Source organism: Ahaetulla prasina, chromosome 8, assembly GCF_028640845.1.
Source record: "Ahaetulla prasina isolate Xishuangbanna chromosome 8, ASM2864084v1, whole genome shotgun sequence".
Classification (NCBI taxonomy): Eukaryota; Metazoa; Chordata; class Lepidosauria; order Squamata; family Colubridae; genus Ahaetulla; species Ahaetulla prasina.
The window spans coordinates 34,307,295-34,320,888 of NC_080546.1; the positions used below are offsets into that span (position 1 = coordinate 34,307,295).

The 13,594-nt window shown below is 32.3% G+C and overlaps 1 protein-coding gene across 2 annotated transcripts in view; it reads right to left on the reverse strand.

The window, feature by feature from the left end:
- ARHGAP10 (Rho GTPase activating protein 10) overlaps positions 1-13,594 on the reverse strand; it is a 115,002-nt gene that overhangs the window by 69,471 nt on the left and 31,937 nt on the right. For both annotated transcript variants that reach the window (XM_058192773.1, XM_058192772.1), the window contains exons 2-11: positions 12,936-13,031; positions 12,350-12,411; positions 9,825-9,896; positions 9,277-9,378; positions 8,048-8,158; positions 7,618-7,722; positions 6,052-6,181; positions 5,189-5,295; positions 4,364-4,458; positions 863-944 (exon numbers count right to left, since the gene is read on the reverse strand). In XM_058192773.1, coding sequence (XP_058048756.1) covers positions 863-944; positions 4,364-4,458; positions 5,189-5,295; positions 6,052-6,181; positions 7,618-7,722; positions 8,048-8,158; positions 9,277-9,378; positions 9,825-9,896; positions 12,350-12,411; positions 12,936-13,031 — 962 coding nt within the window. The remainder of the gene's footprint in view (positions 1-862; positions 945-4,363; positions 4,459-5,188; positions 5,296-6,051; positions 6,182-7,617; positions 7,723-8,047; positions 8,159-9,276; positions 9,379-9,824; positions 9,897-12,349; positions 12,412-12,935; positions 13,032-13,594) is intronic.

Here is a 13,594-nt window from a genome sequence, read left to right on the forward strand (position 1 = left end):
GTGGCTGTTTCTTTTTAATGTTATGCAACTCTCTTGCATGCCTGTCCCATACACATACATAACAACAATACTTGGTATACGAGCTACATTCCAAGCAGCAGAGCCACTACTTTTAGATATCTATAGATATTCCAGTTATACTTAGCATACTGGTTATTCTTCAACAACAATTCCATGTTATTTTTGTATGTTTCTTTCATTAGTGCAGCATAGTACTAGGTACTGAAGGATGTGCACTGCCATTATGTAAATACACACTGTTATAAAACAGTACACGTTAGGTTAAATTATAGGTTATTTTCTTGATTAGTTTTGATACACCCAAAAGCATCCTGGAAGCAAAATCTTTGTTGTCCAGTGTTATCTAAACTTCATTTGTAAACAAATTTACCTTAGGATAATTTTCTTCAAAAATGTCAGTAAAAAAAATATGCTGCGACAGTTCTGAAAATTTTTAATTCAGAAAATCCAGTAATACATTTTCACACTTTTAGTCTATGTTCAATTTATACATTATGGCTTTTCCTCTTACAAGGAAAATTCATTTATTCCTAGTTGTATTTTTTGTATTTATTTCCATGTGTACATTTAAAAACACATAAAAAAATGCACATGCACAGATGTACATGCACATATACACATATATACTTTTAAATTGGAAAGTTCCATACAACTGATCCATAAAATTCTATGCCAGTATGCACGCATTAGTATTTAACAATGACATGCTTTGTTTTTTATTTAAGCATATAATGCATAGGTTATGTCACACAAACAATACAATTAATAATAAATATAGTCTATGTTGCATTAGTAGTTTCTCTTCATGTTTACTTATTTGTAAAAATCATAATTCTCTTACAGTTTCCTTCCCATCTAAGGCTTCAAACCACATGTTCCTGTCCTCTTCTGAGAATGCTTGCAGGGTGAAAGGCATACCAGGTCTGGAAAAGCAGAGTATTTAAAGTTATTTAAATCATGACTGAACACTTAATTTTCATGTAGTGTAATATTTTCATCACTATACTCTACAAATGCATTATAACCATATTTGAAACTATGAGATGTCTTTGAAATTGTAATTTAGTTTATAGTGCTAGGTGAAAAAGAAAAAAAAAGCCATAACCTAGCGTATACACATACATAGTCAAATGGTTTAGTGTAATACGTGAAACAAGTCATTATATCTGAACCTGAAATTCTGGACGGCCTTAGCTAAAGTTAATTAAAGTCAATTCCAAAAGACATTTTAAACCAATAGAGTATATAAGCTGAAAGATAAGGAGGAGCCATGTCGTGGTGCAGTGGTTAGAATGCAGAATTTCAAGCTGACTCTGCCCATTGCCAGAAGTTAAATCTTGACCGGCTCAAGGTTTCCTCAGACTTCCATTTTTTGGAGGTCAGTAAAATGAAGAGCCATATTGTTGAAGGAAATATGCTGACTCTGTAAACCACTTAGAAAGTACTGTAAAGCACTATGAAGCAGTATTATTATTATTATTATTATTATTTATTCAATTTTTATACCGCCCTTCTCCCGAAGGACTCAGGGTGGTGTATAGCCAAGGTAAAACAAACAGTACAATATACAAATTAAAATACGAATTAAAAACTTATTACATAATTGGCCTAAAAACTTTGAAACATATAAAACTAAAAACCCATTAAGAAATTAATAATAAAAATTATAAAAATTTTAAACCAATAAAATTTAAGCCAGCCCCGCGCAAATAAATAAATGTGTTTTCAATTCGCGGTGGAAGGTCCGAAGGTCAGGTATTTGGCGTAAACCCGGGGAAAGTTCGTTCCAGAGGGTAGGAGCCCCCACAGAGAAGGATCTTCCCCTGGGGGCCGCCAGCAGACATTGCTTGGCGGACAGCACCCTGAGAAGTCCCTCTCTGTGTGAGCGTACGGGTCGGTGGGAGGCATGAGGTAACAGCAGGCGGTCCCGTAAGTACCCAGGCCCTAAGCCATGGAGCGCTTTAAAGGTAGTAACCAAAACTTAAAGTAGATAAGCCTGAGTGCCTTTGCTATTATTGAAGCTCATTAAAACAAAGCCACTTTGTATCATTATGTTTAAGTAATACAATGTCTCGTTATGCTTATGTGATATCACTCAAGAGATGAGACATTTAAATTATACGACTGAATTAGGCTGTCCCATTCCATAGCAAATAATAATACCTACCGTATTTTTCGGAGTATAAGAAACACCTTTTTCCCCAAAAAAAAGAGGGTGAAATTCTGGGTGCGTATTACCGGATTTTTCGTTGTATAAGACGCACCGGAGTATAACACACACCTTAATTTTGGGAGAGGAAAACAAGAAAAAAAAATTCTGCCTAGCAGAGCCATACCGGACAACTTGCCTTTTTTTGGAGCGCACCGGTCTACCTTCTTTAAAAATAGAGGCACCGATCTGATCAGCTGTAGTGCGGCCCTTTGAAGCGCCGTGGCAGATGCAAGACCATTTTCATGAGGACGTGCGGCTGTGAAACGTACAGAAGCCAACAATCTCCAAAGGGAGGGGGGTGACAGGTGGATGGGGCTACAAAAGAGGGAGCTTTTCACCCTCTTTTTGGGGGTAAAAAGGTGCGTCTTATACACTGAAAAATACCGTATACTCCAAATGCAACCCCGCCCAGCCTCTTAAACAGAGGTTTCAGAGGCTGAAAAAAGCCTCTGAAACGGAAATGGAACTTCAGGAAAAAAAAAAGCCTCTGAAAGGGAGCTTCAGAAAAAAAGCCTCCGAAACAGAGGTTTCAGAGGCTGAAGAAAAAGCAAGGCACAGAGCCCACAACCAACGATCCTATTGCTAAAATTCACCTCTGGGAACAGCTGATTGGGGGTATTCCGGAAGGCCGATCCACCCGCCAGTCAGTTTTTTTCTTATTTTCCTCCCAAAAAACTAAGGTGCATTTTATACTCCGGTGCATCTTATAGTCCAAAAAATACAGTAGTTTCAATATGTCTATGAACAAATTGTTCACATCACTTAATTAAATTTTATGTAAAAGATTTATATCTTTTGACTATTTCCCTAATCTATGGAATTTATCAAGACCTCAATAGATCTTTTCCTGAAACAATGACCAAAGTGATTTTTCTACAATAGAAAAATTAGAATGGTAAATTTAGTATTATCACATATTTTTAATAATAACTTTTGTTGAAATTTAAAAATATAAATATAGAAATGCAATATAAATTAAGAAAAATACAAAGGATAATTTGAAAGAACAGAAAAGTATGAAAATGGATGTCATTGACATTGATGTTATTTACATTTAATTTATGTTTATTATCTCTAATCTCTTAGTTTTTATTTATTTTGCTTTGTATTTCTTACTTTTTTCCTGCACTTTCTATTTTGAAAAGGAATAGTAAAATGGGTATATGATATGTAAGTCCAGGAAAAATATTCAGTAAATAAACTGAATCACTAAAAGCATGCAGAGTTTAAAATTAGGATCCCTAATGTGGTATATAAGAATGCCAATGTATTCATGTCGCATCTCTCCTGGTAATCATAAGTAACTTTGTCCAACACATTTTACTGTATCTTAAAAGTAAAGAAAATGGACATTTTCAGTCCCATGTTTTGAAAATGTTATCTAGCTAGTAAAAAAATGACAAAAATAGGGATAGAATTCTGTTAGAGGAGATAGCAGATTGTGGTGTGATGCTTGGCAGTCTCCAGAACATACAGCCATTTTGTACATGATCCATTTCAAAATTTCAAACAGATTGGGTATCTTTTAGTTTATTAGAATATTTAGTTTACTTATATACCCTAATGCAAAGACTGTAAATTTCTTTGTTTACCGAATTTACATATGAATTCCACTCTTCATATTGGTTTCAGGGCTACAGTTTTTAGCAAGATTATCAGAAATATGGAAAACATTCCGATATAGATGGGCTATTACAGGTATTACAAGGAAAAGAAGACTGAAAGGTATCATATACACTTCACTTATATGAACTGTTGCCACACTGAAAATAGAAAATTCTAGATGGCAAAATTAAACATATTGTTTGCAGGACCATAGATTTTGGCTGACTATTAGGAGATGTATGATAAAAACAGTGTGCATTGAAGCTATGATAAAAAAATTATGACCCCTTGCTCACTGAAGACATTCAAGAAAAACTGGTTAGTGGTTATACGTGCTTTATTTCTAGATGTCTTGCACTTTATGCAGGAATGCTAAATTAAGGTGCCTTTCAAATCTACGTTTGTATGATCAGAGGGTCTTATAAGGTCATCCTATAAGAATGGTTGTGTCAAATGAACTGTGTAGATAATAAATTGAAATAAATTCACTTAAAATTAATTTTAAGGTACACTTGACCAACTTACCTCTCTATTACTTCCATATCAAAACAAAATCGCCTATCTATAGAATCAGTATTCCTTTTAGTACAGTTCTGAAGTAGATAGGCTTCTAATTCACCCTGAAATAAATTAATTACATCAATACAATGACAGAGACTATTATGAAAAATATGATTAATAACAGAAGTTTAATTGTTGTTACTGTTTGATTTTTTTAGAATGAAAGCATCCATGAATATTGTAGAATTTTTGGAACTAAATATAATGCATGTCTAGAATTCACTATATCATCAAATGAATTTCTCAGAGGTAACAGAATATTTTACTGAGTAACAGATGGGGTACTTCAGAAAATGTTCCTCATCATCTTGTATGACACTCAAGCTAAATTGGCTGACTGACCTTTTAAGATATTGGACATAGAAGAGGGAAAAACCTGTCACCTGGAATATTCAAACAGTTATCAAAACGTTTTTTGAACTTGAAAATCGTTAATATGAATACATTTCCTGAAAAAAGACATATTGTGCAAAAGTACTGTAAATTTGAATAAATATAATGAATGTAATAAAGAGCTGGTTGATGGAATGTAATTTTTGTGCCTTACTTGAAAGTTATTATTTCAAATAAGTTTTCAAATATCTTTGGTATCAATGAATTACTATGGATAAAATATGGGTATTTTGTTAATGCTTTCCAAAATCCCATTTCAGAACCCTCCATACTTATTATTTGTAATTCCTAATATTGTATCTAACTATACTTAAAAGAAAATGTCAACTACACAGAGAAGCAATGCAAAACATATTTTATCTCTTTTACTGTTCTTTTGATATGAAATATACTCACACTTTTTCCTCCAGATCTGTGTTCAAAAGGTAACATAGTAAACTTCTTTGATTCCTTCTTATACATGCAATAATGTTTTATCCAACTGGAACCAAATGGTGCAGGTCCTTCACAAAACAGTAATAATTAAAACTTCACATTTTTAATTACATACAGATGTTTTTCCATTCAGCCTATTTTTCAGTTTCTTACATATGAATCCAAAACAAACAAATAAATAAATCCAATGTATGTATTCTGGTTAATAGAATCACAACTGCAAAAACAATAGAAAATGTAAAATTATTATAAGAACATGGGAAATGAAATAAAGCAAAAGTAGGAATTAAAATAAAAGGAGGAAAAAAAACCTATAGAGGTAGTTCTCATTCAACTTCCACAATTAGAACTAGCAACATCATTGCTAAATTATGAGGGCATTAAGCGAAACAGAATGTGATCATGATGGAATTATGATATTACTTCTTCTGCAGTCGTTAGGCAAATCACACATGGTCATAAATTGAGACTGCGACTCGTAATTTTACTGTCAGTTCCATTGATTGTGCTTGTTGAAAGGTGATTGTGAAGTACACAAATGGAAAGTACACGATTGTGGGGTACTGCTGCCAACTGGTTGCAAAGCACCCACATTTCAATGACATAACCACCGGAATGCTGCAGTGATTGTAAATATGAGAAGAAAGTCATAGGTTTTTTTTCAGATCTGTCTTAATTTTAATTCAGTAAGCAGAACAGTCATTAAGCAATGCTTGCCCATATGTAATCAGTTTATTCAATTTCTTTTAGCAGATAAAAAACATTGCTAAACAACCTATATACATGTTTACAAATTCTTACCATGAAACTAAACAATAACTTACTTTTTTCCTGCACGTAAAGATAACCTTCCATTGCAAATTGATTTGCTCTTTTGTGTTTTTTGGGATTTTGCTTGATTTTGTTCATGAGGTCTTCCACTTCTGATCTTGTTCCCTCAAAACGATTTCTTGTCTGCAAGAAAAGATTTTAAAACTTCCAGTAGAAAACCATAAACTTGTAATTCAAAAAAAAAATCAAAACAACTAACAACCTTCTTTGATATTTAATATCTTCTATTTAATATCTCTTTGTCAATTGTATATGGCCACAAAAATATATTAAATAGCATTTCCCAGATAACAGAAACATGAAAGATTACAATTCTTCCAAGGTTTCACTCCAGAGTGAAAGCTTACCAACTGGAGATGGTAGGGAATAATGTGGCTTTATATGTGTATCTATATCTTTTGACTTAATTCCTGGAGACTACATTTTTAAAAATTTCATTTATATACCACTTCTATTAATAAACAACTCAATACTGTTACTTCCTCCTCCTATTTTCCCCATAATAACAACCTTGTGAAATGAGCAGGGCTGAGAGAAAGTGACTGGCCAAAAATCACCCAAAAATTCATACCTAATAAAGTTCATTCAAGTTTTTTTTTTGACATTTTTGGAAGTGGTTTTCCTTTGCCTTTTTCCTAGGGTTGACAAACAATGCCTAAACCAAAGTCACCTAACTAACTAAACTGAACTGAAGTTCATGAACTAAAGTTCTTGGATGAGAAGTGAAATGTTTTCAAAGGAAAAAAAAACCTCAATAAAGTACAGTTGCCTTTTGGAAAAGCACTTTTGGAACAACCATGACCTGGATGAATGAGAATCTCCATAGACATTTAAAGTAGATGATATGCATTTTGAAGACATAATTGTGTCTAAACCATATATGAAAGCCTATCAAATTGATAACAGTGTTACCAGTATTAATTCCTCCTGAATTTGGATTATTATATAAATAATTAATATTTTACATTAATTTAACAAACATATAATATAATATAATGAAGTAAGGTAATCCAATCCAATCCAATCCAATACAGTATATAAAAGCTGTTTTAATAGTTGAATTTCTATTGGCTGTTAAGCACTGTAGTTTTGATTTCATACAAAAATATAAACATAAGCATCATAGATAATTGCTTATATCACCAATCTTCCATACAGAAAATTAATTTTTCAGTTTATATTACAATTTCCAATTAATTTGATACACAATGTCCAATATATGGAACTGTCAACAAAATTATTTTATATATATTTTAACTTACTTAAAAATAATGCAACATTATTTAATTAAAAATAATGCGACATAATTTTTAAACATTAATAGAGAAAATAATTTCATTTTTTATTTTTCATTGTTAAGTTATACAAAATGTGCAGAAATATTTATTTGGTTACTGCAGAAAGTCTTAACAAGTCATATAGCATATTAGCCTGCAGATGGCATTACATTTCTATAGTTCTGTAGAAAATCATTATGCATTACAGAAATACAAAATTGCAATAGCAGGGTCAGAGTTAAAGATGGACATAGTTTACCCTCAAAGGATGGCTTCACTTACATTTTGGATATTGATCTGCAGATCCATTTTGTAATGGTTAAAATCTTTAGCAAGTTCATAACCTTGATGGTAGAATGTGAACATGCCCTGAAAAAATGACAGGACCTAAAACACAGCAAGATTTTCTTTTTAGCTTAGATGGCAAAGGAATAATTTCTTTTTACTTTCTTTTACTTTCTTCTTAGTTTTAAATAAATTAAGTCCTGCCTCCAATGGGACTTTACGGCATATCACAGAATTCCATTGTTCAGTCACTAAAAATAACAATCTGTACATTCATAATTCACAGAATACTATAATTAAATGTTCTTCAGTAAAATAACAAAAGTACAGCACAATGCAAATGTTTACTTATTTCTAAATCTACTTTTACTTGTATTCTATTCTAAAATTTATTTTCTTTCAGAAATGTTTATAATATTCTACTTACAGGTTCTACAAACTCAAATTTCTTTCTTTCTTGTATCTCTTGCAGTTTACACACATATACAAGTAACAGCTCATAGAAATGCTTTCTGTTTTGCTCTATTTGGTTGTCTGCCTGCATAAAAAACATAGTTGTACTTTTTTAAGATTCAGATTTTCTATGCAGAAATTTATGTCGAGTATCATAATTTAACACAGAATCATTTGCATTAATGTAAAAGTAAATATACACACCAAACTTTATTGTCAAAGGCAAAAGTTAAAATTCTCTAAAAAGTTTTACAGCAAATGAGGTGAAACTGACAAATTATCAGGCAGGAAAGTTATCACAGTTTAGGCTTAAACTATTTTTGTTTTCCTGAATGAATTAAACCGAAAAATGGTAAAGCATTGAAACAGTTTATTAAAAGAGGCACAATTTCCACCATCAGACCTCATATTTCATTTTATTAAAATGAATAACCTGCATTCACACAATAAATTTTAATGATTGCTTTTGATTATATAATCAAAAACAGCAAGCTGATATATTTGCATTTTGAATCCTGGAAATACACATATAATCTAAGCATTGGTGGGTGCCAGGTGCAAGGAACCAGTAACAGAAGTCGAGTTCAAAGCACTAAAATTTTATTTCATACTATCTATGCACAAGAAGGGGGGAGGAGGGGAAGTAGGAAAGCGAGGAGAAGGATGGTGGGGAAAGTTGAAGAAGGATGAGAAGGGAAGAAAGGATTAAGGGAGGGAGTGGCAGTCGAGCAGCCCTGATTGAGTATAATTTGAGTATAGGATTGATTGTTGGATAAGTGATTGTATTGTACACTGGTCAAATTGTGGGAATTATTATGGAAAATAAAAATTTTGCCTTAAAAAAAAAAAAAGAATCTGATCTAGTAACAGTCAAGCCAAATTGGAACTAGATAAGGGTTAATGGAATTCATGAGCGGGGGCTGGACTTAGGTCTCTTCTGGGAATGTAATGACTCCAAACTGATGAAGCGTTTGACCCCACCATGGGCTCTGCCTGGTCATCTTCTACATTAGGGACTTTACTGCAAAATAATGTATTATATATAAAACAAATAATATTTATTATCAATAGAAGGTCTCAGATTTCAGCTATTCATTCCCTGCTTCCAATTCCAATTTCTGCTAGCAACTTATTTTCAAAAGTAATATTATTGCAAATGATACAACAACAGATAGAGGTTTGACCATATAGTATAAATGATACCTCCAATATTTGTACTTCTTTCTTCTTAGCTGACATGTTTAAATGTTTCTCCAGTGAACTGTAGTTTTTTTCTGTTTCTTTATCAAACCTCTTTTTTTCTTCCTAAAACATTTTAAATGTAAAGATAAATAAATATTATATTGTTTATACATGAAACATAAACTTTGTAAATTGGTTGGTTTTTGTCATTTTTAACATCACAAACGTATTATGATGAATACATGTTATTGTAAAAATGAAGTTTTGATTTACAGGAATACTGCAGTTTATAATAAAGCTTCAATATCCAATTTTGGTATACGTTGTTTTTGTTCAATAAAATATAAAACACAACAGAGGCTATATAAGTCTAAGTGCTATTTTTATATAAGAATATACAAAATCTTTAGTTAAATATAAACTGAACTTAATGCACATGTATCTATAAAGTACTGAAGAAACTATAATCTCCAACTTTTCCTATTCAAGTTAAATTTTTACCATTTCACTTACAAAACAAAACAGATAAAATGGAAATGAAGCTACAAAAGCAAAAGTTATTAACAAACCTTTACTGCTCCAAGTTGTTCTTTTCTGAATTTTTCCAGAGGCTTGATAAGAGTTTCAGTTACACTTAGGGCCTTTCAAGGACAAAGAAAATAAATACAAGTATACTTATGATTATTCTACAGTAGGAAGAAAACATTATACTGTTTTTTCCAAATGAAAATATGTTTTAAAAATAAATCCACATCAACTTCTATTAATAAACTACCACTGACACAGGAAAAGCAGCATACATGTATATAAATTATTCTATTAGTTGTAAGTTTATCTCAGATGGAAATATAACAGACTTCAAATAGTTTTGACTAGGATATACATTCCTATGTTCTAATAACGTTTTTTACAATAATGCATTTAGGGTGTATATCAAATTGCATCAGAACATATTTTGCTTAATTACTTATAATGAGGCACAACTGCACCTTTGGAATGACATTTCTTGCATGTTCTAGATAGTCCCCAGTCTGCTGTTTTTTAGAAGACCTACAAAGATCTGTGGCTTTTCATCCAAGTTTTTGTTTCAGGCAGTTGCCATCTTGTATATCTTTTATGTTTTCTTAATTTATTGTAATTCTTTGTTTGATCATTTTGAGGCACCCAAAGTTATTAAGTTGGATGGCATATAAGTTTAATAAATTATGGTTGGTCACACAGTCAGCCAGATGTTTATAGACTTGATTTGGCATTTTTATCCACCTATCAAGTCCTTCCCAAGAACCTGGGATAGATAGATGGTGTTAAAAGTATTCCAATAAGATGTAAGCTGTTCCAAATAAAGCTACCTTTAGCAATTGAGTGACAGTGATTCTATCAATACTGAAAGTATTCAAGTGGCATTCCAGATGTTTTGGGAGTGCAGCCAAGGCACCTATTACTATTGGTACTATCTTTGCTTTCTTTTGACACAGTCACTCTTTTTCTATTGGTAGGTCTTTGTATTTTGTATCTTCTCTTCTATTCTGCTATGTCCAGGTACTGCAACATCCACTATCCAGACATTATTGCCTGACATATTGACAATTGTTAAGTTTGGGGGTATGATGATGATGATAAAGATTAGGCAAAAACTTTCATATCTATGGTTAAATAAATATAGATAGCCTTGCTCACACCTAGAGACATGTGATAGAGTTAATGAATGAAAGTAAACATTTACATTGTTAAAGTAGATTTTATTTTTGTCTGAAAGATTCTGTAATACCTGGAAATATATTTAGGGTTTCTGGTTTGAAGATGAACCTTGCCTCAATTTTTTTTATAACTGGTTATACTGTAGATTTCTTTCTGAATGTTTTTAGGAAGACTATTGTCACAATTCTATGCAGGTCTAAAAAGAAAGTGTCTCTCAAGTTTAGCTCATCTCAGTGACCAAACAAAAAGGGTGGGAGGGAAGGGTTACAACATAAGGAAATAACTTGCCACTGCTTTTTTTGAGAATTTGCCCCCCTCCTCCAAAATTCCCTGTTAGTCTTTAGCCTGATCCTGCTTAGTTTCTCTGGGAAATGCCAAATGCCAAAAGTAAAAGCAAACATGGATTACTTTTATCTAAATATGTATGAGACAGCAATTACATTTTCCCAGTTGCATGGAATATTACCAAATGAAAACAGAGGGTAAAGGATCCTTCTGTATATTTTAGCAAGCAATTTGCAATCTTACAAATTTCAGTTTCAAAAAACAATCTTACAATTGTTTTGAACAAGTTCAAAACAAAATTTCACATTTCTTCCTTTATTCCAAGGTGTGTATAAAATACTTTCCAAGCATTTGGATGTATGTTTGCATAAGAGAGACGTCTTTCTCAGGAATCACACATCAAGAATTCATGAAATGAAGCAGCAGCTTTAGACTGACAGAAACTCCCACTGAATCACCTGTCATATTACTAAAACTTATTTTGAATGGTACAGTGAAGTGCTAAAATATTTTCACTAGAGAAAAAATGCATAATGAACTTCTGATCTGTACTTTCTGTATATTCTCAAAGGAAAAAGGTTGATAGATGTCCAACATTCCAAGTTAGGTTATATTTGGAGGACACCAATTTGTAAGGATTATCTGCTTCAAAATTTCTTCAAATGGTTTCATTGCTTGGGCAAGAGGCTATAGAAACTAACACATGAGAAAGGACTGGGTATGGAACGATAGAAACAGTACTGTGATCTCAGACCTGGAGATGATATTGATTGGGGAACGTCTGGTTAAATTGTGTAAAAACTACTACCAATACTGCTTACTGAGCCCTAAAGCAACCTCAATGATCTGGGTTCAAAGAATGCATAGACCCTGATGCTTTCTGGAATTCTCCCATCTACTATAAGTATTAACCAAGCCCAATCCTTCTTGATTACTAAATGCAGGCAAGCTTGGCCAAGTATTGTTATATGTTGAAAGTTTTAGAGAAATTAGGTTAAATTAAAAGATTTTCTTCAAGAGATTAAAATAAATATATATTAAACATTTGGAGTTTGAAAACTAATGAGAAATATCCAGAACTGACTGCTATATTTTATCAAATAGAACTCACCATTATTTCTCTTTGTTCTTCTAAATTTTTCAGAAAGTTAGAGAATTCATGAAGGGATGCATCTGTAACAGAAATAAATATCATACAATATATACAACAAATAAAAATAAATAAATTTGAGATTTTATATAGGTAGTCTTCCACTTACAAATGTACTGAAGCCTGGATTATAAATCATGACATTCATAAATCAAGGCACCCAAGTGACCTGATTTTATGTCTTCTTTTGCAGTGGTTGTTAAGCAAATGCCAAGGTCACTAAGCAAGTCCCACAGTTGTTAAGCAAACACCATGGTTGTTAAATAAATCCATATATTCTTATGCATGTTTTTCAGCTAGAAATAAATTAAGGATAGAAACTGGCCAAAAAAATTTTTTTTGCACACCATGGTCATGTGACCACAGAATACAGGCCCCCACAATGCAGTCATGTTACTATAGTATATGTGTATCTGTGTATAACCATAGGCACTTTGGAACCAGGTCATAAGAAGCTTTTGAAGGATCTGTTGAAATTTCAAAAGGCTGCTAAGAGATAGTTCGTTAAACGAGGACTACCTGTATAAATTTTCTTGTACTGACATACCTATGCATCTTTCATCATCTGTTTCAGCATCACCAATACATTCAAACCTGAAATCTCTCAGTGAACGAGCAAACTTTCTTTGGGCCGCTGAAAGATCTAAAAAGAAAAAAGAAAATGCATGATAATGCTTTTGAATTCTATAAAAGAATTTAATACATAATTACAAAAGTACGAGAAAAATATCTAAATTTTGACTCATTATTTAAAGGACTTTCTATGGTTTTTGTTTTAATTTTGTTTGGGCAACTGTATTGTATGGGCAACCTATGGTTTATTTAATCTTTAATCTTGTATAAAGTGTGAGAGGAACAAAGTGGGTGAAAGAAAAACATTTAGCACTGTTATTTACTATTCAGTAACTTTTGAAGCTCTCTGGATAAAATATATCTAATTTATACTTAATATATGTATATTCAATAATCTATAGAAATTCCATCAGAGCATAAACAGAAATTTTATTTGTGATAAAGTATGTGATTGTATTATGAATTAAGCAGCAAATCTGATGTAGTGGTCAAGGCATCAGGTTAGAAATTGAAAGACCATGAATTCCTGTCTTAGGCACAAAGCAGCTCTATGACTTCTTTTAGACCTAGGAAGCAGGCAATGCACTTCTGAAAAATCTTGCCAAGAAAACTGCAAGGAAAATTTGTCAAGGC